The sequence below is a fragment of the Oenanthe melanoleuca genome, chromosome 2, assembly GCF_029582105.1.
Source record: "Oenanthe melanoleuca isolate GR-GAL-2019-014 chromosome 2, OMel1.0, whole genome shotgun sequence".
Taxonomy (NCBI): Eukaryota; Metazoa; Chordata; class Aves; order Passeriformes; family Muscicapidae; genus Oenanthe; species Oenanthe melanoleuca.
In genome coordinates this window covers 32,537,351-32,561,469 of record NC_079335.1, presented here as the reverse complement: position 1 = coordinate 32,561,469, position 24,119 = coordinate 32,537,351, and the positions used below count along the sequence as shown (strand labels likewise).

The window sequence follows — 24,119 nt, the reverse complement described above, 5'->3', positions numbered from 1 at the left end:
AAACCTTGAGTCCTTCATGTTTATGTCTGGTTTCTCTGACCCACCCCCTAAACATAAATCTCAATAACAGCAAATCTATTTACAACAGGAACTACAGCAAACACATCAGGAGATCACAAGGAAGGGAAGGGCTTCTAATCTCTTTATATGAAAAACAGATTTCAGAACGTTGCAGAAGAAAATATTACTTCTGGAAAAAAAATAAACCATATAACATACACATGAAGCATGTGGGTAGTTTGAGGAAGGGAACAGTAAGAAAAGAAAGTGAAAGTGATGTTTACTATCAAAATGTGTTTGCTCCTTGTAAAAAAGTACTCCTGGCAGATGAATTAAGAACAGAGAAATGGTGATTCAGAATAACTCATGTGTTGCTCAGATCACTTTGAAAAGATTTCTATCCCAGTGGCTTGTATAACATTGGTCATTGCTAACACTGATCTTAAAACATTTTTTCCATATGAGACATTAAAATAAATACATGTTTTTTCCTATTAGTTGCAATAAAATCTGTCTGGAGCATACTTTTGCAAAGAACCTGAATGAACTAAAAGCACAAATCCCAGGAAAAAACAGAGATTACCTCATTCATGAAGGGTAAAAATCTGATTAAGAACTACCTTTATACTTGAAACTAGGGATGATAATGTCAACAAGAATTTTTGAGTAAATTAAAAGAAAAAAAAAGATAACCATCAGCTTATGTCCAGAAATTATTCTATAAATCCAATGGGAAAATAGTTTCAATTCAACAATATTCTGGAGGCTAACATGATTGTGTCCACCTTTTCATGGGGTCAGTTTATGTCCTGGCATCTTTAGGAGGCAAACCACAAGCAATTTATTATCACATTAGCTTCTAAGTTCCCCAAACATTTTACCTCTGGTTTCTCAAAGAGGCTTTCATCATCCTACTTCAGCAGCTCCTGAGTCAATTCCTAATTCCACTGAAATCAGTGGCAGAACTCCATCTCCTCTGTTACCTTTATTCTGCTCTCCTTTTTTCATTCTGGTCATCTCAAATTTTAAGTTAGAAAAAGATTTTGAAAACAATGTCAAACTCACTTTTTCCAGCTGCACATTTATTGCACTTTTTATACCTGCCTCAGAAGGCAAACACCTCAACACTCAGCCTATCACATCCTCTTTGATATAACACTCTTGATCTGAATGAAGATGCAATATGGATGCATCAAAACATGCTCACATTCAGAGTGTGCCTAGCTTCTAGAACAAAGGCATTTCTTCAGGAAGAAAACAAAATGACCCCCAAGAAAACACCATTGGACAGTTTCTGTTCTGCTTTGCTTTGCTCTAGTGTTAGAAAGCCTTGAGAAACAGCTGACTGAATCTCAGCCTGAAGATAAATTCATGAGCAATGCTGACAATGGAGAGAACAAACCAAACAAAATTCAGAGACAAATTTTGAAAAAAAAAAAGCATATGATTTTTTGAGCATTTTTAAGCAAAACACTTTTATAGATAGATCTTTTCCTTAAGAAGGAAATGTTAAACACTACAACATTTTTTTTTCCTACATCTTCAATCTGGATTCCACTGTCCTGTCTCTATGCTCCACCAGCTGTAGTTAGCTCACTCAGTTACAGCTCCATGTCCCAGGGTCTCCCCTGTTACATTATACAGGCTGCCTACCCTCTTGGCTCTGTCAGACCAGACACTGCTGCTTTCCAACTCACAGATTTCCTAAAGATGAACTTCCTGCATCATGTTCAGGAAATGAACCAAAAGCAATACAAAATAAAAATTACTAGTCATGCCATTCTCTGGACTTGGAAAAAGCTTCTGTGCACCTATCTCTAACTTAGGCTGCAAGATCTTTCTGGCAGAATTTGAAATATGTAATGGGGTACTACATCAAGGACAAAGAGTCACAGGTTCATGCTTGCAGCAGGTCCATGCTGTGCTTGCCAGATGACTGCACAGGCTGGTTATGCTCAGCAGTGCTGCCTCCTTTTCGTGTGAGGTTGTAGCTTCTCTCCTCCCTCTCAAACCCTGCCAGGTGGGACACAGCTGCTCTCCCTGACAGCCAGCCACATCTCCCTGCTCCCCTCTCAGTCAGCTTGGCAGCAGGTCTGCTTTAGCCACTGGGTCAGGGAGGTGTAAATAGCACACCTATGATGTGTGTGGCAAGGACTTTGGTGGACACTTGCCTTTGCAAAGTGTCTCTGCAGAAGCCCAGAGTCAATGACATGGATGCCCTCCAAGGTCATGCAGCAAACCAATGAATAGGGAGAACTATAGGAATAAATTCTTGGCTTCCAGCTCCCACTTCATGCAGCTCCTGCTTTATACTGCTTCCCTAGTAACAACCTCAGCATCACAGATCATACACACACCAGGCAGATAGAGCAGTTAAAGACTCTGATTGATTTAACAGAAGGTTTAGCTTCTACTAAATCAAATTACAGCACCTCTTGCTAGATGCCCATGTGCAATATCGAGTTTTGGATTACCCAGTTTATGGGTCAGCTGTTGATGCTCAGATTTTAAACCAAAACTGTAAGCAGTCATTATTTTGACTATATAGTTCTATCTCGAATTCAGCTAAGTGTCCTCTGCTTTATATATGTCTGTCTGTGAAAGGAGTATACCTGTATTTACTCCACACAGTTACAGCAGTGAGGTCTGGAATGACAATAGAGAGTCTCATGAAAAAAAAGAGGTTGTGTTAATCTCAGGATTATAATTATTTTCAGTTCTCCTTCATGTAGGTCTAAAGGCCAGCTGCACACTCCCAAGAAATAAAGCATGCCAGGAACGTGGTGGCTGCATGGGGCTGGAATCTGCACTGATGCCCCAGACGTGGGCTGAAGGTTGCCAATTCAGATTTCTATCAGTCTGACCCTACAGTACAGCCTTCAGAGCTGTGAGAAGGGGAAACAAACCTGATACAGATCTATATATATCTGTATGTTTATGTGTATATATAAAGCCTCACACATATGTGTTCATATATATGCAAGTGTTTTCATGAGGCATGTACACTAATTTTCGCCCCATTTAAGATAATAAATGATTGTATGAAACTAAAATATTTAACATAACAAAATTATCATACAAAACCTTATATATTATTACTGTATTAACATGCACTGTTGATTCACAACTATTCAGCCATGTCAAAAGTGGCAACACACCCATGAGATGGAAGAACATTTTCTCTTCCCAAATGACTTGAGACCATTTGAGAGAGCAAGAGATCCTTTGTGCATACATATATACGAAATATTGCCTTTAAAAAGCCATCCCTGCCAACACTTAGCACATGCATGTCATGCAGAACACTTCTATTCTGAGCCAAGCAAGAAATGCTAATCTTGCATTTGCTGCTGTGGGAGAAGGGATGACAAATGCTAACCACTAATAAATAGGTGGTGAAACTGGATGCATTAGTATCTAATGGAACTCCAAGTCTACGGTTTCAACATCTTCCCAGTAAATACGAAGCTTTTGTCTTTTTAAAATCATTAATTGTTTGGCAGATGATACTTAGTAATAAAAAAATCTATGAACTTTTAAATGGTTTGATTTTGATGACATTTTGAAATTAAATATGGTGGAAAATTTTGATGTAAAAAAAGCATAATAAAATGAAATTTAATAAGCCTAATAAGTAGACTATTATTGAATAACCTAAGATATTAAGCTATTTTATTTCTGAAATGGAGGTAATTTTATTTTCAGCATGTACCCACTAAATGTGCAAAAATTTAGCTGTTGTACTCCACAAAATAGTGTTACTATTAATACATATGCAAAACAAATCCATTTTTTGATAGCAACACCAAAAAGTGCAGACGATCCTCTACCCTCCTTCCCCTAAATGAATATATATTTATACAAAAAACTTACTCCTGAGATCTGTGATGGATTTGAATAGAAAACTCATCAGTTTTTGTCATCTTTCACGGTATTTTTGTTGTATTCCTGCCAGATTTGCTAAGCGGCCGTCTTTACTTCCTACCCCAAACCTGACCAGCACAGTGTGACTGTGAGCTTAAAAGCAGTGGCATATTGGATACCCATTTATATTCTATTTATTGCTCCACGAAGATTTATGATTTTTCCTCCAAGGCAGCATGACCATTTTGGAGACAAAGGAGAAGGCCATTTGCCTAGGCTCTCCCGAATCACCTGATGTAAAATCCAGCTCCTCAGTGCAGGGGAGCCTTTGTCTCTTCTCACAAATTAGAAATCCTTTGGAGAATTCTCCTAAGCAGAAAAACTCAGGAGTTGGGGTTTTTCTGTCTTAATAGTATTTTCCAAATGTCTTATTAGTATTTCCCAAAAGCAAAGGCGAAAAATGAGCAAGAAGCAAAACAAAACAAAATGAAACGCAACAAAACAAAACGCAACAAAACAAAACAAAACAAAACAAAACAAAACAAAACAAAACAAAACAAAACAAAACAAAACAAAACAAAACAACCTCCAAAGCCAAAACACAGAACAAAGCAAAGCAAATGAAAATGCTGAGACAATGGAGTGTCTGGCAGAAGCCCCCAGAACCTTATACTGAGAACAGCGGTGTCACTGCGGTGGCACTCAGAGGAGGTGGCTCTGACCCACATGGCACCACCACTGGTGCCAGCAGCTCTGGAGCACCCTTTGGACTTTCACACTGGTTTCTCTCTGCCCTCCTCTCTCTCTTTTTCTGGGGAAGCTGATATGAAGGTAGCAACCTCTGTGTGAGTCCTGGTGTTACAGCCAAACTCGCTGGTTGCTGCACTGATCCAGAAAGGAATGGTTATTTCTCAATCCACAGTGCAAACATCCTGAGAGTTTTAATTGTCTCATCAAATATTTTGCTGGAAGTGACAGCTAAACAAAGATGTCAATATCACAGCTCAACTAATGCTACCAGAAATGCAACAGCATGCAGTTTCCTCAGTGTATTATGTTTACTTACATCAACCAAAAGAGGCATTTTATGAACAAAGCAATGATCTTTTAAGTGGCATTAAAAAGTTAGTATTACTGAATTTTTACACTAATGACAATAAAAAAAAGATTTTAAATGTGTCTTTTATTTTCCTACTGCTGTATTGACTCAAGATTTTCCATGAATGAAGGACATACATGAAAATCTTGTTTTATGATGAAGGAATTTATAAATGATTGGTAAATTATTTTTAATAATAAGCCTTAACTTTCTTATCTCCTAAGCTGGAAGTTCAACTTTTTTTTTATCCACTGAATGAACATAGTATAAAAAAACTCTCTAATTAAAGAGGCTTGAATTTATATGCTCACTTGAAAAGACTCATTACAGTTTACATGTAAACAATGAAGTGCTATCTAAAGAAGAGCGTACTGTTTATGCTAAGTAGTGTAAAGAAATACACATATACTAATGGCTCAGCACAGGCTAAAGCCCTACAGAAAAGTGCTGTGCAAAGGGGTAATAGAAGACCTGTCCCTCCTCTGGAGAATACAACAAAACCTGACATGTTGTCAGAAAGCAAGGCAAGAAGGAACCAGCTACCAAGATTTAGGGGACAAGCATGACAATGGGGTACATCACAGGACAGTTATGCCACTCTGGATTGATCTGCTTTGGGTAGTTCTGTGGAGGCAAAACTACCTGCTTTGTTTGTGTGCTCTCCAGAGAAGGTTTTTCCTCTTGCAGGATGTGAAGGAAAAAAACTAAAAAGCCAAATCCTGTATTCACAGTGTGAAATGGTGATTTCTTACTTGGTGGAGTAAGAAGCAGGACAAGAATCACAGAAGCATTTTCCTAAATCAAATTGATAGGTTATGCAGAAAGGCAGGGCTGCTGGTCTACTTATTGACTTCCCTGGCATCGCTGCAGCAGATAATTTAATCCAGAGCATCTAACATGCTTTCAACCTGAAAATTCCTTCCACCAGGAAAGAATACACACTAGTAATTCCTCAAAGGAACTTTCTATACTGCTACTCCTCTTAGCAACTGGAAAGGCTTTCTCTTATGCTTTTCTGAATCACGTTTCCTGTTGAAAAAAGCATTGGAATAGATAATGTTACCAAAAGGACTATTCCTGCCATTATCATATACAACACTATTTCACCGAGCTACAGAAAAGGAACAAAGAGAAGGAATTTTTTTCCCCCCTGATCTTAAATACAGCTTTTAAAATGTAATCATTTGCAGCGGGAAAACATTTCTCTGCAAAGATGAAAGGCATTTCTGCAGGAGAAAGGAGCAAACTGTTCCCATCAGCCCGCCAAAGGGATATATGAAACTGAGACTGCAAAGCGCTGGGGCGAGCCGGGAACCCGCAAGGCTTCGGGGGCACAAACCCCAGATTTCATGAAGCAAAACCAGTCAATGGCTGCTAAAACGCCATGTGGACTAATTAGTTTCACTTCTCCAATTTAGAAAGTCACCGTGGAAAGAGACAGAAGTATCACAGAGTTTTGTGGTGAAAAGGCAGCTGTGTAAAAGCAATTTATCTGTGAAAAGCAGCAAGAACAAAAATGCCCATTTTCCTGCTCTTACTCCTCTTATTCAAATAGCAAAGGTTATGCCTCATTCCTCTAATTAAAGAGTGTGTATCTGCAGACTACCTTGGTAGTTTTTCTAGCAAGTCTAGAAATAATACCTATTATTTGTGGATGGGAAGTGTTGCTTCTTATACAGCTTAATTCGCATGGGAAAAAAAAAAAAAAAAGTGAATTTTTCCCTTCTTCTCAGTGTAAAGCAAAAAATAATAGACAGTCAAATAGTATCCTCTGCTCAGTTATCTGAGATCATAAATGCATGCCAAGCCACAGGTTGTTGCCTGAAAGAAGAATTGAAATTATGGACACACAAGAAAACGGAAATTCCTGGATACCTACTCCAGTCTTACATGTCTTTTTAAGGTGTGACATATACGTATTTCATACAGTCAAACAGCACACTGCCTTTGATCACTAAGAATCACCATATTTTGCTTACACTCATAACATCCTATGTGGTATTTTGGGTTGCCAAGGAAAACAGAACTATTAGTTCTTGGCACAAAAGCCAGGGCCCATTTCTGGCCCCTTTTTGAAATACATCAAACATACATAGTTTAATGTGTCTTTTGGAAAACTGCAGGGCAAATCATTATCTATAGTCTTACCCAGCTTTCTACTAGATATGTCCACCACAGATTTTGTAAGGCAAAGATCCAACCTCAATGTCAATGCATGCTGTCCCATGTTGAAGAAAAGACAATTTTTCAGACTCTTGAAACCATCCCTCACTGAAAGAAAGTCATTACCTTTTTTGCACCTTGTTCTTCTTCGACACCGTCCCCTATAACAACGTACACTACTTTTCTTCCAAATCTCTGAATTATTCGCTCAAAACAACTTTCCTTTCCTGAAAGAAAAAGATCAGACTATTCAGGGTAGGTGGTGATGTCATCAAATAAATAACTTTTTAGCCTGGATCTCCCCAGTCCTTGGAATTCTTAAGTAGAGCTACAATATGAGAAGAGTCTGTCCCTCAGGATGGTGTATCAAGGCTGATTGCAGCATAGACAACATACTAGAGGTCCACAATGTGACCTTCCTTGCCCCATTCCCTAATACAACACAGGTTTTGTGGGGAATTTCACCACCAGGAGAATTATCTAACATTTGCTTATGACCAGTAGCCTGATTTGAGTAAATTGATTGAAGCTGAGTTGAAATTCTAGCTTTTTCTCAAAAACCTGCAACATGATTAATCACAGCTCCTAAAACAGTAGTACCCTGACTTAGAAGGTCACCTGAAAGATTTAGATTTAAATGCCTGTAATCCAATACAAGGGCCATGTCCTTGATCCTGCACTGGGATCCATTCATATGGGTAATTCCTTCCCTGCACACACCTAGAGAAATCATTCCAGTGCTCTGGCCCTACGCACAAGTACCACAGAATCACAGAAGTGCCAAGGGTTGGAAAGAACCTCAAAAATCATCTACTCTCAATTCACCCGGCATGTGCAGGGACACTCCCACTATAACTGGTTATCCAAGGCCTTATCTAACCTGGCCTTGAACACTGCCAGGGCTGGGGCATCCACAACCTCCCTGGGCAACTTGTCTCACCACCCTTAAAGCAAAGAATTTCTTCCTTATAGCTAACCTGAATTTCCTCTCTTTCAATTTGTACCCATACTAGGAAGCTTCAGGTACTGTACTGAGAAGACAGAAAGAAAGCAAATGCTTAAAGTTGAGTTTTCTCAGATGTCCCCATTCTGAAAGGCCCCTTTAGTCTGCCCATGGGACACGCTAACCTGCGTGTCTACAGCAATGGGTGGAAAAATTGTGTTTTTAAAAAAAGTTATTTCAGCTGAAGAACAAGAAAAGTGCAAGAAAAAGTAGGCTGAAAATTAAATAAGTTTTCTACTCATTACAGAAACCAAACTACTTAATGATACAATTTGACAGTAGTGTCAGGCATAAGAAACCTCCAACACTAAGTTGAAACAGGGTTTGAATATTATGAATCATGTCATGCTACAAAAATCTCAGTTTCCTGTGACAGTCGGTGATAGAACACATTTTTCCAAAAGCACCCTTCTATCCTGTGTACCTGAAGTCACAAATGAAGATTTATTAAAATATGTTTTAATTAAAATGTGGATTTAAAGTATTATATTCCAAAGTTATAATTTACTATAAAGTTTTGACAGAGGGCACTGTAACTTTAATATTCAGGAAATAGTTTTAAATATTTAAATATTTTTTAAAATATTTTTCTGTAAACCTCCAAAGCAAATTTTTTTGTCTTGTTTAAAAAAAAATAATTAAAATTCCACAATCATTTCTTGACTATTTGAGCTTGCTGTACTATAGATACTTAAAAACATTTGAAAAATGTGTTAGTGTAGCCCTCAATTATGAGGGAATCTGAGACAGAACAGTTATGTCATAATCAAATTAAAAACTACAAACACCATTGCCATCTGGTCTGGGGTACTTCTACTACTACTACTCAGAATAACATCATTTATACTGAACAAGAAAACAGAAACAAACATTTGCTTGACTGAAGATTATTACAGTCAGTATGAAGAAACTGAAATAATTACATTCTGCAGCAAAACACTCTTGCTTCTGGTAAATTGTTTACCAAAATTTTCTCTAGAGCCTGTGAAAACAAATGAATCCAGAGGCTTACCTTTACATAGCTTCTCCTACTGCTACTCCAGGGAGACTCCAGTGTTCTGTACTCACTGCCTATTAAAAACCTTTCTCAATTGCTACACAGTCCCACAGTTTTGAGAAACAATGAAAAAATAGCAACTACATTTCTTCCTAACAGAGACTGTACCACTGTTAATAGAGCTATACAAAGCTTTCTGTGCTGGATCACCACACATTCAAAAAGCACCTTTAGGATGCTTTAGCAACGCTTCATGAAGATCAGGTGTTACTAATCTCTGTATTTGCTACAGTGAAAGCCATTTAGAATTAAATATAGACTACAATACCTTTTTCTTTTAGAAATACAGCTTTAAATGTATCACAACATGATGAAAATAGCTCACCTATTTTCGTTGCACTGTAAATATTCTCTATGGGAAATACAACCCCTAGTCCATACAACAAGACTTTTGCCAGAGCTGGAATTAGCTGAGTAGTTGTTACGAGAATGTTCACACAGTTTGTCCTATGTGGAAGAGAAAATACAAATATCCTTTTTTAACAAAGCAAATCAGAAAAACACAAAACAAAACAAGGAAAGGAAAGAAAGGAATAGAAGGAAAATCTTACTACTCCCATCAGAACCCCTCAATATTACTACTGCCACTTAAACATCTTTTTTTACCACCATACCGAGGAGCAAGGTGTGGCATGGTCAGATCATAATAAGGAATGAGGATAAGGTCCTCCAGCTTCAGCATTTTGCTCAGAACACCAGACAGCCTCTTCCAGATACCCATTAGATACCCCAGACTTCCTTCGTACTCTTAATACTCACCTCGAATGAATGAGGGTGAGTGCCTTCAGTGCAAGTGTTAACCAAGAATCTGTCAAAGCTTCAATTTCTGCTCTTAGTTGTAACCAAGCCTCTCTTTTTGCTGGCCCAAGTAGACCTGTGGAGTAGACAAGGACATGCATTGGTATTAAGTAGCGCTCTCCCATTTTTCTTTACTTCCACTAGCTCAGACAACTTTCTGCACACTGCAAACTAAACAGGCTCACTAAACACAACTGTTGCAAAAACGAGTAGAAACCAGCTCTTCCCATTTACGACCCCTAGTCCGTGTTTGCTGGGTACTCCAGAGTCACTTGCCTCCAACGTTGTTTTTGTAGGTGTTGTATATTTCTTTTACTCGTCTGTAGCGGAAGGCCAGTTTCCGCATCCAGTCCACTCCTCCGCGCACGCCGGTCGCCAGGCACAGATTGGCGCTGGTGGCAGCGGCAGGAAAGCCGTCTGTGCCGAAGTTATATGTGCTAGGCAGAGACAAAAAACCCCACAGATTAACAATGGCCACATTGAACTGCCAGCTACTCACTTGGCTTGCAAAGAAGAGAGTTAAAAGAGAGCAGGCTACTGTGCGCATTCCAGCAGCCCATCACTTGCCCAGGAGGGAATTTGCAAAGCAATTTTTTATCTCAGTGAGTTCTCTTGTACCTTAAATCTTGACCGTTGTCGTCCGAAGACACGTCGTCAATGTGAACCTGGTCGCATTCCTAAGGTGACAGAAAGATTTCATAGTTTTCTTGATTTTGTAGATCTTGAAAACAAAGCTATAAAAACTCTACGGACAATCTAGTCATCAGGGATATTTTTAATTGTGGAAATCAGTAGATGGCAGTCTTGTTAAAACAACTATTTTACCTATTCCTTGTGCTCATTTCTTAGAATAAATGCACACCGTCATTAGCTACTACTACTACTGTTAGATGGCTTTCCAAAAACACGTTTTTGTGTTTAGAAAGAAAAGTGGTTAAAAACAATTAGCATGTGTGTTCCATAAACGTTCTTGTAGCCTTTCAGGTACCTTAAAACATCATGCTGCCCAAAGCTGATTCAGTCAGTGCATAAGTGTAACTGAAACCAGACATTTTGGTAAATGTAACATATTAGAAAAATTAAACCTGATGCTAACCGCCAATGAAATTATGACCTCTGATTGCTGTTGAGCCACACACCAACACAGCCTGAGGCCAGTGTTTCAGAGGAGTGCAGATGAAAAATCTGTTCCTAGTTTGCCATTCATTTGAGAGTTGTGAGTTTCCTTCTCTCTCTTTGGTCTTAGTGCATGAAAGCAGCATGCCAAGATGAAGAAAATCTGAACAGAAATAACCAAATCAAACCATCTTTCCTAAGCAGCTTGTCTGCAAACTAATGCAATACATTAAAAATTAGCTTTGTCCACCACTAAATTAAAAGTTGCAATGCATTGTTAATCCACAAAAAAACCCATTAAAACATTACTATTAACATTTTAACTGTTGGCGGGAAAACAAACAAACCTCTGACACTCTAGATCAATATAAATTCAATGCTTGTAACAATAATGGATTTCAATTATTTTAATAATTTCCTCTTCTCTCTCCTAATGTGAAATCCTATAACAAATACAATCTATTTGAAAGGTGAAAATGCTGCAATCCTTTATTTTTGTGTTGTTTTCCTCTGAACAAATTTTTCTCTCTCCATGGATTTGTGAGGAAGGGAGGGAAGATAGAAGTGGAAAGAAACTCAAACCAGCTGTTCCCTAACAGAATTAAAATCATGACCCTCAACCCTTTTTCTAAAACATCTACTTTCCAGCCAACCCTCTCCCAGCAAGCAGCAAGCTCCAAGGAGGAAAAGACTTTGACCCTGTAACCTTCTCCTCCTCTCCTGAGGTCAACAACCTCAGATAAGAAAAAAGCTGAAGAAGCCTATGTGGCCTCACATGGTGGCTGTGGATTCAGGGTTTTTAAAAACATTCATTTAAGAAAAAATTCCTCAGAAACTTGAAATGTTTTGAAGAACAAGGTGTGGTCCTTTGCACTTGTACAACATATTCTTACTGTAATGCTTACTCTTCTGTATCTTATGCATAGGCAGCTGTGCTAAAGAGAGAGGTAGGAGTGACAACCAGCACAGGAGAGACAATATTACATTTGCTCATATTTAACCAGCATACAGTGAATTTCCTCCTCAGGCAGACAAAATGCATTAGATGTACAGACACAGCTGAAACTGCAAGCGTGAGCATATGTTGCCAGGCTTTAAAAATCAACTTGGCTGAAAAAAGAGCCAGAAGCTTCTTCAGCAAGTTACCAAATTCACATAATTTTTTACTATTTTTCTGTTTAAAACCTGAAGCAAATGCTCATCTAAATGCATACCACATTAACAATTCAAATATGAGCTGAGTGTAAGCTAAAGAAGCAACACCCTCCTGAATTCATTAGTTTCCCACTGTAGTTACTCTTCTACTGCTCAACGGTTTCTCCTTCCCCAGCTTAGAAACTATGAATGACAACTACAACAAGTGCTGGAAAAGAGGACTCAAAATAGAACTCTGTGAAAAAGAAACTATTTTTTTAGTAATCACAAAACTAAAAGAAGGAGTAGATGCTCATCTTCTCAAAAGATCAGATGGAAGAAGGAATAACTCAAAAAATTTCCAAATCCAACTGTCTCAGGGAAAAGACAAGAGGCAGAAAGAATGAGACCACTTAGATACCACAGTTAGAGACCCTGAGGACATGGAACTTTAATTCACAGTGCAAGATTTTGGGATCATCACACGGATCATGACAAACATTCTCCCCTTCTGTCTTACCACCTGCTTAGTAGGTAAAAAGTGAGAACCACAGTGATGTATCAGAAATAAAAATTGTGGCATGAAAAGAAAGAATTATTTTGGAAAGAAAAGCATAGAAAATAAATCTGAGACTAAAAACTCATAAGGTAAAGGTACAGAAACAGCGTCGAGAAAGCAAGAAAAATTAAGAAAGTGTCACAAGCACTGCAAATTTCGGACAAAATACTAAATATAATAAGAGAGAAACAGTGTCCTCTTTTGTCAAGAATAAAAGAAAAAAAAAAAGTCAGGAGGGGAACAAAGCACAAGAGATACATGTTATAATTTGGAAAGGATTAAAGCCCAATGTGATTGACACTGTGTTACAGCTAAAGGGAGGTCACAAACAGTGCACGACTGTTTTGTTCCTTTTGAGTGGCAGGGCACGGCTTTGAGGCTAAATGTGAGCTTTGAGTGCTAGGTATTTTTTCACGCTGTCTAGCTGACTTGGACTCTGGGCTAATGAGTGATGGCTGCATTTTTCAACCCTGAGCACGGTAAGGAAAAACACTCATTTAGCAATTGCTCTTTTAGCAGGGAAGTTATTTAGGATAATTCTTCAAAGAAGCCAATTACCCGCCCATCATTAATTGATGTGGTCCATCCTTCCATCAGAACCCCTTGTATTTGTTTTCACCTGCTTGGTTTGTGTGGAACATTCTGTTTGTGAGCTACCTGAGACACTGTTCAGTCCTCTGATTAGATATAAGCAAGCACACACACAGTCAACAATTTAAAATAGTAGTTAGCTCAATATGAACCATAATCAGGGATACAGCAAAACACTGCCCAAAACATAAAGTATGCCTTTCCAAGCAGATCATTTCCACAAAGGTATATATACACATAGACTCTAAAATTTGCAAGTATTTCTCAGAAAAGCTTCTTGAGAGTAATCCACTTACAGTAAATGGCCATCCAGAAAAAACCAAAAACAAACCAAAAAACAACAAAGTTTGTTTGCAGGCTCACCAATTCAAACATTCACAAATATATTTGATATTTTTGTGAAATTTTCATAGGAAATACAGTACTAGAATTCTCCCTCTACTTTCTCTGGCAAAGTAATAATATCTGAAACAAATAGTGAAAGTCCCTGTAGAAACACTGTTATTTATGCAGATGTATTTTATTATGACAGAATCAGTTTAGCAGTCAAGTCCAAAGCAGAAAATTAAAATTGTGGGTTTCTTTTTTAAAACAGGCTGAATCGGCAAGTAAGGAGCAAAATATCCCATGGCTTATATATAAAGCTTATATGTAGCTTTATATATATGTGTGTTATATATATGTAGCTGTGTTTTGCTCCTAAACGTGTTGACCTTGCAACTTCAGTGTATCCAGTTTGAAATCTTCAGGAGGAACTACCAGTGATAACATATTTGTGCTGAAGATTTGTATTTCAGTCAGACAGACTGAGATGCAGCTCTGCACTTTCGGATCAATCACTGCAAAGCAAAATGCACTTGGCATTGTTTAGAAATAATACTTTCAGGGAAAATGGGAGTGTTAGCATGTGCAACCTGGCAAATCTACCAATAGTAGCTTAAGAAGTTACTGCCCATGCTGTCCTTTTTTGCTCTTTCACACAGCTGGCTTGTACAGATCAATGTGTTTGTGTCCCTCAGACCCTTCTGTGCCACAGCTGGTAGCTTAGCTTGAATCTCCTGCAGCAGCTCAATTAAACCAACAGATGCTGCATGGAGTAACTGAGACTTGTTCCTCCATTCCCTGCCATCAGCTCTGCTTTGGGGCACAAAGCAGCAGCAGATATGTGCTTGCAGGAGCAACTTAAAGCTGCTGCAATCATTTGCTAAGTGAATGTCTCCAGTGAAATGCAGCAAGCCAAAGATAAACAGCAATCAAAAATGAATGACTAGGTGAGTCAAGCCTAAGATTTGTACATGGAAAGATTATGTCTTCTCCCTCCTCCAGTCCCAAAGCATTTGTTAACTTCTTCCTGCTAAGTTTTCCTCTTTCTCTTTTCTGTTTTTGTATGACAAGCCAAAAACTCCCAGAGATGCTCCACAGTCATCATTCACAGCTCTTAAAATGCCTGGACCTATGTAGTCATCTTGAATCATTCCTTTAAACTAACTTAGGATCTTTATAAAGATTCATATGCAAAGCATTAACTTATGGCAGAAAAGTTCTGCAAATATTTATATTACTGTACTCCTTCACTGCCACCCGCCAAGTTGTGTACTTCTGCCACAATTATGTAAAATATGCTTCAATACTCAATTTACTGCAGGAAAATTAATAACAATAATAATAAAAAAGAGATTAAATCTGTTATAATAGTTCTCTTATCCTTGCCAATACTAATGCCAAGTGGAGTGACGCAACAGCTAGCATGCTGATCCTTTACATTTCTGTGTTACAAAACTAACAAAAATAAATCTAATAATTCTGCTGTCTTTGAATAAACACTGACATAAGGTAACCCTGGAAAAGTCTGCTCATTATAGAGAGGAATAATGTGAATAATATTAACGTAACCTCAGAGGGTGCTGAAGTATTACAGTTTCAAATCTGCTGATTATAGCTAAAATACATTTCCACATTTGGTTAATCTTCTTAATTTACCGTGAGAAAACTAACACCGCACTGCCAACTAATTGTTCCAATACCTTAGTCTGCAAAGCCAAATGAGAGACGGAAAAAAAACCCCAACCAACAACTACCCTTCAGAAAGAGCTATTTTCATTTTGCCTTTACATCAGCGGGCCCATTGAGACATCCTGGCAGCTGGCCAACTCACAGGAAATGATTGCTGGGATTCTCTGTTCCTCTCATATCTGTCATTACGCAATTATATCCACTGCTCCATTTTCCCTACTGAACAGTAGAGAAATTTGGTCATGTACATGTGAGAACAGATCTAGCAAAACAAGTTAAAGATGCAATCCTTTATAAATGTGATGTATCTGTAAAAAAAAAATTAAATTAAAAAAAAATCCCCAAGTGTACACTGCTGTGTTTTTAATGCAGCTTTTTATGACAGCAGTACCTCTGTTTATGTCTTTTCCAGGAATAAGATATATAACCTTTCAGTTGTATATACCCCTTAAGACTATTATCTACTCCACAAAAACTCATCACTCCTATTAGCCATCACAACACACTTCTCTGGGAATCACAGAGTTGCAGATTGTCAGAACTTTTATTTTCCAGGCAACAATGACATATTTCAAAGCTGGTTTATGAAATTTTTTACTCATAGCTGTGACCGCATGCAAGGACCCCGACACTATTTGCCAGGATTCATGAAGCTTTAGAAGCAAATCTCTGTTTTTCACTCGACTAGAAGTATAAAATCCCTGGTAAGTACTGGTTGGAAAACTGAACAGCATATCTATATCCTCGGTGCGTGTGTATATATACATATATATATATATATAAATAAATATAAGTGTATATATATATATATATATATATATATATATATATATATATGGTATGAACAGTGCCTAATGTTTCTCTACTGTACTTCTGTGCTTGCTAAATACACAAAGCCCTCTGCACTTCCTTTCAAGCCGAGGCACAAAGGCAGAGGTGCTGAGCTTCCCATCCCGTCATCGCTGTTAAGGTACAGCACAAATCCATGTGAAAGAGCAGCGACTGCAGTTCGCAGCTTCTCAGCACTGGCACTCCATTGGCAGGACCTGTCATCTCTGTCTAGCCTGCACTTTGTGACCCTAACATTTTCTCTTCTTTCCCACCACAATTATTCGGCGCTGAAGAAAAAAGGTGCAGATTACCTGTGGGTCAGGCACAGGATATTAAGAACAAAGAGAGTTCTTGAAATCCACTTCATTCTGTCTGACAATTTGTGGATGAACAGTCAAGGAATTAAATTGGGCTGTGAAGGCTTTCAAAATGCTCCCATTTTAAACTTAAGACTATAAAGAGAAGCTTATAGCATAAAAAAAGCCCACAAAAACCCTATCAAACCCCCCCAAATCCTATATGTTATTGTTATTTTTTATTTTAAAAAATTATTATTTATATAAACTATTAGCTGTTATAAACACTGAAGACTAAGAACTGAAATTATTTACAAACTCTTTTTCACAGCCAATGACTTTAAAGTACTCCCCTGCACCAAACATGTAACCCTTTTGTAGCACACAATGGATGCCATTCTTTTCTAACAGAAAAAATGATTAAAATCCCATTTTGCTTGCTCACATCAACAGATGCACTTGGATCAAATATGATACTCCTAAAGTAAATAGTGTATATTCCAAAAGAAATACAGGTCTTATTCTGCAACTTGTGTTTATTGAAGTAGCAATTCTAAAACCAAGGTTTACATTTTCATTTCAACTACACTTTGTAACTGGAAGAATCCAATTTAAAATAAAACATGACCTAAAGAAATAACTCTATGGCAACTGCAGTGGATAGAGTAGAGTGCCTTTCTAACAATCAATTCTTGCTCCAACTCTGACAAAGTAATTTGTTATTCTATTCTATTATGTTTTTCTATTTCTGTATATTTTGCAGGAAAAGTGAAGGCAAGAAGGGAGATGTCAAAGAAAGAATTTTAACAATAGATAGAAACAGCTAAATAAAACTCAAGTGCAGCTGCTTGAAGAGTCTGTGTCATTCCTGGAGAGAACGGTGTTATGCTCAAAGTGTCAAATTAACTTTATTTTAAAAGTCTAGCACTTCACAAGTAAATAGTTTCTTTATGATATGATTCCTATTATCTGCTAATATATACTTTGGCAAAGAGAAAAAAAATCTATGATTAATGGGAGACAATGAAAATAAACCATGGAGACATTTTAAGAAGTAAAAAAAGCCATGAATCTCATCAGAATGTAATGAATTATTCCCAAGCTCATTAACTTGCAAATATACTGTTAGGAACATACACATTTTGTTGAAACTATACAGTAAAGGCTGTTAAAATATATTTAAATTTTAAAAAATCTAAAAATTAAACTTATGAAAAGAATGATTTTTTCAAAAATGCCTTAAAATGTCTCATTTATCTGGATACAAGGAGCTCATGTGGAAATGTTCACAAGATGGTCTAAGCTGTGTCTTTCAGTTCCACATGACCAATTCATTTAAACTTGCAGGGCCTTGGTGCTGTTGATAATATTCTAAATGCATATGATTAAAATGAAAGCTCCAATGCTTTGAGTGAGTCAATATCCCATCTTAGTAATTGTCTGCTAATGACACAAAGCCAGGGTTTAAAATTTTCTCCGCTGACCTTGCCAGTATGGACAGCAAAAGCATTTTCTTCTGTGGGCAGCCTGAAGACCTTTCCACAGCACTTTGAATTTTCTCTTTTCTTTTCTTCCCCACTCCCAGTTGTTGGCCCCTGTGCTGCTGCTCAGTAGCAGAAGTAGGGAATGAGCTGACCCATCACTGCCTTGCCCAGCCAGAGCAGAGGACAGCTATCCTTTGTCAGAGCTCTAAGAGTGCCAGCTAGAGAGATAAGAGTTTTTGTGCCACCTTACAGCCTGTGGTGGTTTAACCCCAGCTGGCAGCTCAGGGAGAAGCAACAGAAAGGTGAATAAAGTGATAAAGTGATGCTCTGAGCTTGTAGGCTCCTGGGTATTTCAGTTCAGCTGTACATCTGCAAAGAACAACTCACAACCAACAACGTGATCCTCTTGAGAAAGGAAATCATATAGACTCCATTTTTAGTGGTACCTAGCATGAAGGTATTTGTCATTTGCCATGTGAAAGAAATTAAGTGGTTAATAAGTTGCATAAGCCTATAGGAATGGTCTTCTCAAGTGAGCAAAGGAGGTATTTGTTATTCTTTGTAGCTCTAACACTCAGGAACTACAGCAGCACATTCCACAACAGCCAGGCATCTTGCATTTCAGATGGGTTGAGGCTTTTAGCTGTGTTTTGCACACACCAGCAAAGCCACAGTTCTGCCTGAATGAAGACTTTGTTTTGCATTTTTGTTCATTTACCTACAGCTACATGTGTGATGCAATTTAGTCCCACATGAAGTGGAACTTCATGAACTTTCTGCAAGTCACCCATGGTAGTAGTATCACTTAGACAAGAAACTATTTCCAGTCATTCCCTCACACACATATTAGGGAAAACTCTGTGCTGTGATTTGTATTTCCTTTCCTCTCTCTACCCTTCCTTCCTGCACTGCAACCGAGCTGTTCTTGAATTGCTGCTGTGGGAAATTAAATGCAAATAGATGGGCTTTGTGTCTCAGCCTGAATGTGCAAAGGGAGCTGCTGTGATGCCTGCTGGAAGGGAGTTCAAATTGCTGATGGGTTCCTTAGAAAGTGAACTAGTCTTTGCCAACTTTTCATAGAACTCACAGTACTTCAAAAATAAGGTTTATATCTCTAAAACTACATGTAATGCTGTTAAAAGGCTTTGGAATAATTACATTTGTCTTTCCCAGAACTCTTCATCTAGTTGATGAAGAACTATCAGAAGTTGAATCACATGCTTCTCATAAAGCATCCCTAGCCACTGTCTGGTCAGGAGGTTCCCATTACAGACATCACAAACACTGGGAGGAGGTGAACTCTTATTTCAACCAAATGAGAAAAGTAATTTTAGATACTCTTCTGTAGGGGCCTGATGACTCCACTCTGGGTGACCAAAGATTTGTTCAGCTGCCATCCTCACAGTATTTAGGGGTGGGAGGAAAATGATTCAGCTCTGTTTGAAACTTTCTTCTCCCTGAAACCATTCCTTATATCTTACCAGAAACAAGACTTATTGAACAGTCTTTTCCTGTTTCCAGAAAAATTGCTTATTTTTTTGAGTCTGATTTTAATTGAGTCTATTTTCAGTATGTTCTACAGTCCTTTCTATGTTTGGTGTTTTTTTTTTAAGAAGTGACCTCAGGTGTTTCTTCAACATCTAGCTAACCAACTAGGAAATGAAGAGCCAAAGGTTCTCTAAGACTTTCCAGGATCCATCCTCCAACCACAGCCAAATCAGACCAACTCTGCCAAAATCACATTTCTGCCTCAAGAAAATAGATGTTTCTCACAGTAGTAGAACTAGACCTAGAGGTATGAATATGAGCTTCTGTCCATTGTTTATTGCTAAATGAAAGTCATCTGGCAAAAACAATCATAAATGCTTATATTCAACAGTCACTAAGGGCTGATTCCACTTTCATCTCATCTTTAACTATTATACTCTTTTGAAAACTCTTCTCAAGCAAAGTTTTTCCTTCATAGATTGTTTAAAAAATATTTCTATTGAAGAAACATTTCTTGGAATATTAAAGAATGCATATGCTATTCTTCTATTTTGAGAGAATGTGAAATTTAATTTTCTAAGAAATTTTTTTTTGGCATCATCATGGTCAATATTTACTTTTAGGTTGGTAAACCTATCCCTTTATCTCAACAGTGGTTGACCTCCTACCAACAACACACTTGCTTTATACTGTATATTTTTTCTTTTTTAAAGACATTGACACATCTAGGTTGGTTTTCTTCCTTGCTGGCACATCATTGGTGATCCCAGCACAACAAATAAAATTCATGCCATAGTGAAAAAACCTGAGGTTTTGCAATGCTCCTAGACAAGTTTGCATATAAAATGCTTTAAATAGAACTGGGGTAATTGTCCATGAGGAAAACAAAGAACATGACTCAAAGCTGTCATGTTTACTTCTTAAAAGAGCTGCTACCTATTTCATTTTTAAAAAAACCCAACCAAACAATACAAATATTTCATATTCAAACAACTTAGCTTAGGAATGGTAGAACAACTAAAACCCACAAAGTTGCAGCATGGTTGTATGAGAATCATTATATTCTATGTAATTTTAATCCTCATTTTGAATGGAAGACAATACCAGGTCTAGTGGTGGTGCTGCAGACTTAATCAGTGGGTTAATCTATTTTAGCATTCTGAAAACTTATCATAAACCAAATGTAAATGAGATAACTGTTAATACTAAGTTCATCAATATTTTAATTCATTCTCTAGAAAAACTTTCTTCTAATAATATAATTTCAAAAACTACAAATATGCAAAAAATAGACGAGTGATACAAGAAATAATAACTTTATAAAAATTATAAATATAACAAATAGTTATGAGATTATATTAATACTAATACAGTGATTTTTTTTTCCTTTCTCATGAATTATTTTGATTCATATCTACCAATATTTTATGTTCTGTCATGAACTTTGAGGTAATTTTACTGATTTCTGAAGCATTTTTTCACATCCCTGCAACTGAAAGCTTAGAAGTCTCCCTTACTTTATAGACAAGAAAAATGAGCTATATAAACAATACCCACAATCACAGGTAACATGTTTTGGAACAGCAGTACTTAGAGGAGCAATATTCTGATTTACTGTTGTTCTGATTTCTTCTTTTTCAATGGGTTACCACATCATTTTGTAAACACAATTTGTCACCAACACCAGCCAGAGTTCTCTGTAGCTACTTTTTGCCTTTCTTTCAGATCTGTTATTCCTGCTGAGAGAATCTACTAAAGAAGAATTTTTCATACTGACACCAACTGTAGTCTTGCTGTGAATAACCACATTCCCATAAAAATCATTCCATTTATTGCAAAGTTGTTGGCAGACCATAGGAATAATAGTCAACTCAGGAAACCTTTTATCCTGAAATCACACAGCTTAACCCTTTGCATGGCCACATGTAGCTCATACATAAAAGCTATATTACCACACTGCTATTTAATTTCTTAGTAAAAGCTTTTCTGTTGTTAGCAAGATTTTTAAATGATTGTTTCACAGTACTACATTATAAGTGAAATTTAAATAATAATTTGAAAAAGACTGAATTTGAATTAGACAGTATTCAGGGTTTTTTATCAGTATACATCGTTATATTAAAAAATTAGAGACTTTTTCCCAATACATGAAATATTACATACCATTTGAGTGTGGTTTTGATTATAAAGTAAAAATTTGCACTCATACAAAACATTTTTTGTTTTTTCTACACTCCTACAGTAAGTAAAGATTTATGAATTTACAATATAATGAAAAAAAAATTAGAAATAAAACCTGTTTGCTTTATGTTTTTTTGGTGGAAGATACTTCTGCTAGTCATTATATTTGCTGTGTTAAATACCAAACTAGTGGAGATAAGATTCAGGAAAGAGATGTTAGTTCTGTTAGTTAATCCTCTTGACAGTTTGGGAGTCAGAGGTTGTATTGCTTGCATTCAAATTTCTGTCTGAATTTATTAAACTGATGGAACAGAAAAGAAGTGGTGCATATTTTCACTGTCTATTTTATTCTGCTTATAAATCCTTGTTTGTAGGTACACAGCTAGATTTATGCTTTATTCATTTGACCAAGGCAATAATGGGAGTTTTGGACTTGTGAACACACCTTTAATATAAGTTTTGTTGCAATAAATGAGTTTAAATGTTTGCATTTTTAAACTTTTCAGAGTCAAATAAAACTCCTAGAAACCATCTTTCTCATGCTCTGACTGCTGCTGGGGAAGGAGTTACTCCCCTGTGTATCCATTGCAGTCGTAATGTGAATTATACAAACAGCAGAAAAAGAGGAGATCTTTTAACTGGCTGAAGGGATTTTCTGCAGTTCAGAAAGTGTCATTTGCTCAGATAAAGCTGATCTTTCTCCTGACAGCGTTTCAGCTGAGCCAGTCTGGCCCTGCTGCCAGTGAACACACGTGAGCTCTCTCCCATCTCCTGACTGCACAATGCTACAGGTAACCTTCACACAATGCCTGGACTGCCTCGTTCCAGCTGGATGAGGATCTTGGAAAACCCAAAAAAAAAATAGAATCAGTGCTCCATTCCTTCAGTACCTCATTGTTTCTTTTGTTAAACTTTCTGTTTACATTTTTTAAAGTCCCTGTTAAAGCCTCATGCTCTAACACACTTTAAGGTAGTTTTTAGTCTACTATAGGATCACCCAGCCTCTTGAACATATCTAAAGAAAAATTTTATAAGTGCATTTAACAAGACCCAAATTTTACGTTAAAACACAGAAAAATTGTAGTGATACTGCAAAGAGTAAAGGAAATAATGTTCTCCCCCTTTCTTTACAGTTTCATTAGACCATTGAACTGAATGAAATTCAGATAGAGGCCTTATTGTAACCACACTGAAACAGTAGAAATCTCCTGAGACTGTGAAACTCAAACATTTTGGGAACCAACTTCAAGCACTCCTTTCGTGCTTTTAAAAGAAAATGAATGAAAGAAACTTCTTAATTTTTTTCCCAGTGGAAACATTTTAATATAATTGCTACCAATAAACTAAAACAAACAAACAAAACAAGCTAAAAACCCAGCACAGATATGTTTAGAATACATATATATGCATATTTTCTTTATATTTAATCTTCAATCATAGCACTCACACATAACCACACCAGCACAAAGGGCTTTCATGATATCAAACAACTTGTAAACAACTTAGTAAATCCATGCCAAAATTAAACCCAGGCTGACAAGATTGATAGAAACCACCTACCATGCATATTGCTAAAATGCTTAAGCTGTGGTTTCAAATCTTTGTACTTATGTGAGGATTGGCTAATGTACTCTCATCCTGTAAAGTAACAGGTAAGGATGACAGTTTCACCTTGCTTTCCTAAAATAATTACATTACATAATTTTCAGAGACTAATCCACTCAAAAATCAACCTGAATAACTCAAATCTGAGATTTAAAAATGAAATTTAGAAAAAAAAAAAACAACAATAGAACCAGAAGGTGACTACTATGTTTTCTTCAGTTTGCCCTCTGGGTTTTTGTATTGGAAGAGTCCAATGAGAAAAAAGTAGTTTGCCACAAAGTAATGGAATCAGCACAAAATAGAACAGAAAGGGCAGGCTGGGAAAGATATTTGAGTGTAAATTAATGTTGATCTTAGCTGGAATAACTTGCACTCTTTAGCACTTGCAGCTGCACCAGGGACTTGACTGGCTATATGAGATTTTACACATCTGTCAGCTTAATCAGAGACCAAAACACCAAATCTACTGTTCAGGAATGTTATTTGAATTTATGAAACTTTTTCGATTATAAACTAATAGTGGAATATTTAGTGTTATGAACAAGTCTTGACACATATAGTAGCAGATAGGATTTTGTTCAGTGTTATCAAATTCAAAGTATTTAAATAAAATATTAAAAAAAGTTCACATAAGTTCCATGAAATATTAAAAGCCAAAGTGAAGTCTCTCTACACAACAATAAAAGGAAAACAACACAATAATTAATATATTAACTGCTTTTAGTGTTAGTATCAACTATTTATTAATTTATTTCACATTAATGCTCTATTGTTTCAGATAATTTAACTAATGAAATGAACCTGTTCACATCTGAAATGACAATTCTGTTACAGTCC

General features: G+C 37.0%; 1 protein-coding gene across 1 annotated transcript in view; it reads right to left on the bottom strand.

Moving 5' to 3' along the window:
* EYA1 (EYA transcriptional coactivator and phosphatase 1) overlaps positions 1–24,119 on the bottom strand; it is a 155,145-nt gene that overhangs the window by 2,360 nt on the left and 128,666 nt on the right. The window contains exons 14-18 of the mRNA XM_056485623.1: positions 10,603–10,661; positions 10,261–10,421; positions 9,946–10,060; positions 9,512–9,633; positions 7,253–7,353 (exon numbers count right to left, since the gene is read on the bottom strand). Coding sequence (XP_056341598.1) covers positions 7,253–7,353; positions 9,512–9,633; positions 9,946–10,060; positions 10,261–10,421; positions 10,603–10,661 — 558 coding nt within the window. The remainder of the gene's footprint in view (positions 1–7,252; positions 7,354–9,511; positions 9,634–9,945; positions 10,061–10,260; positions 10,422–10,602; positions 10,662–24,119) is intronic.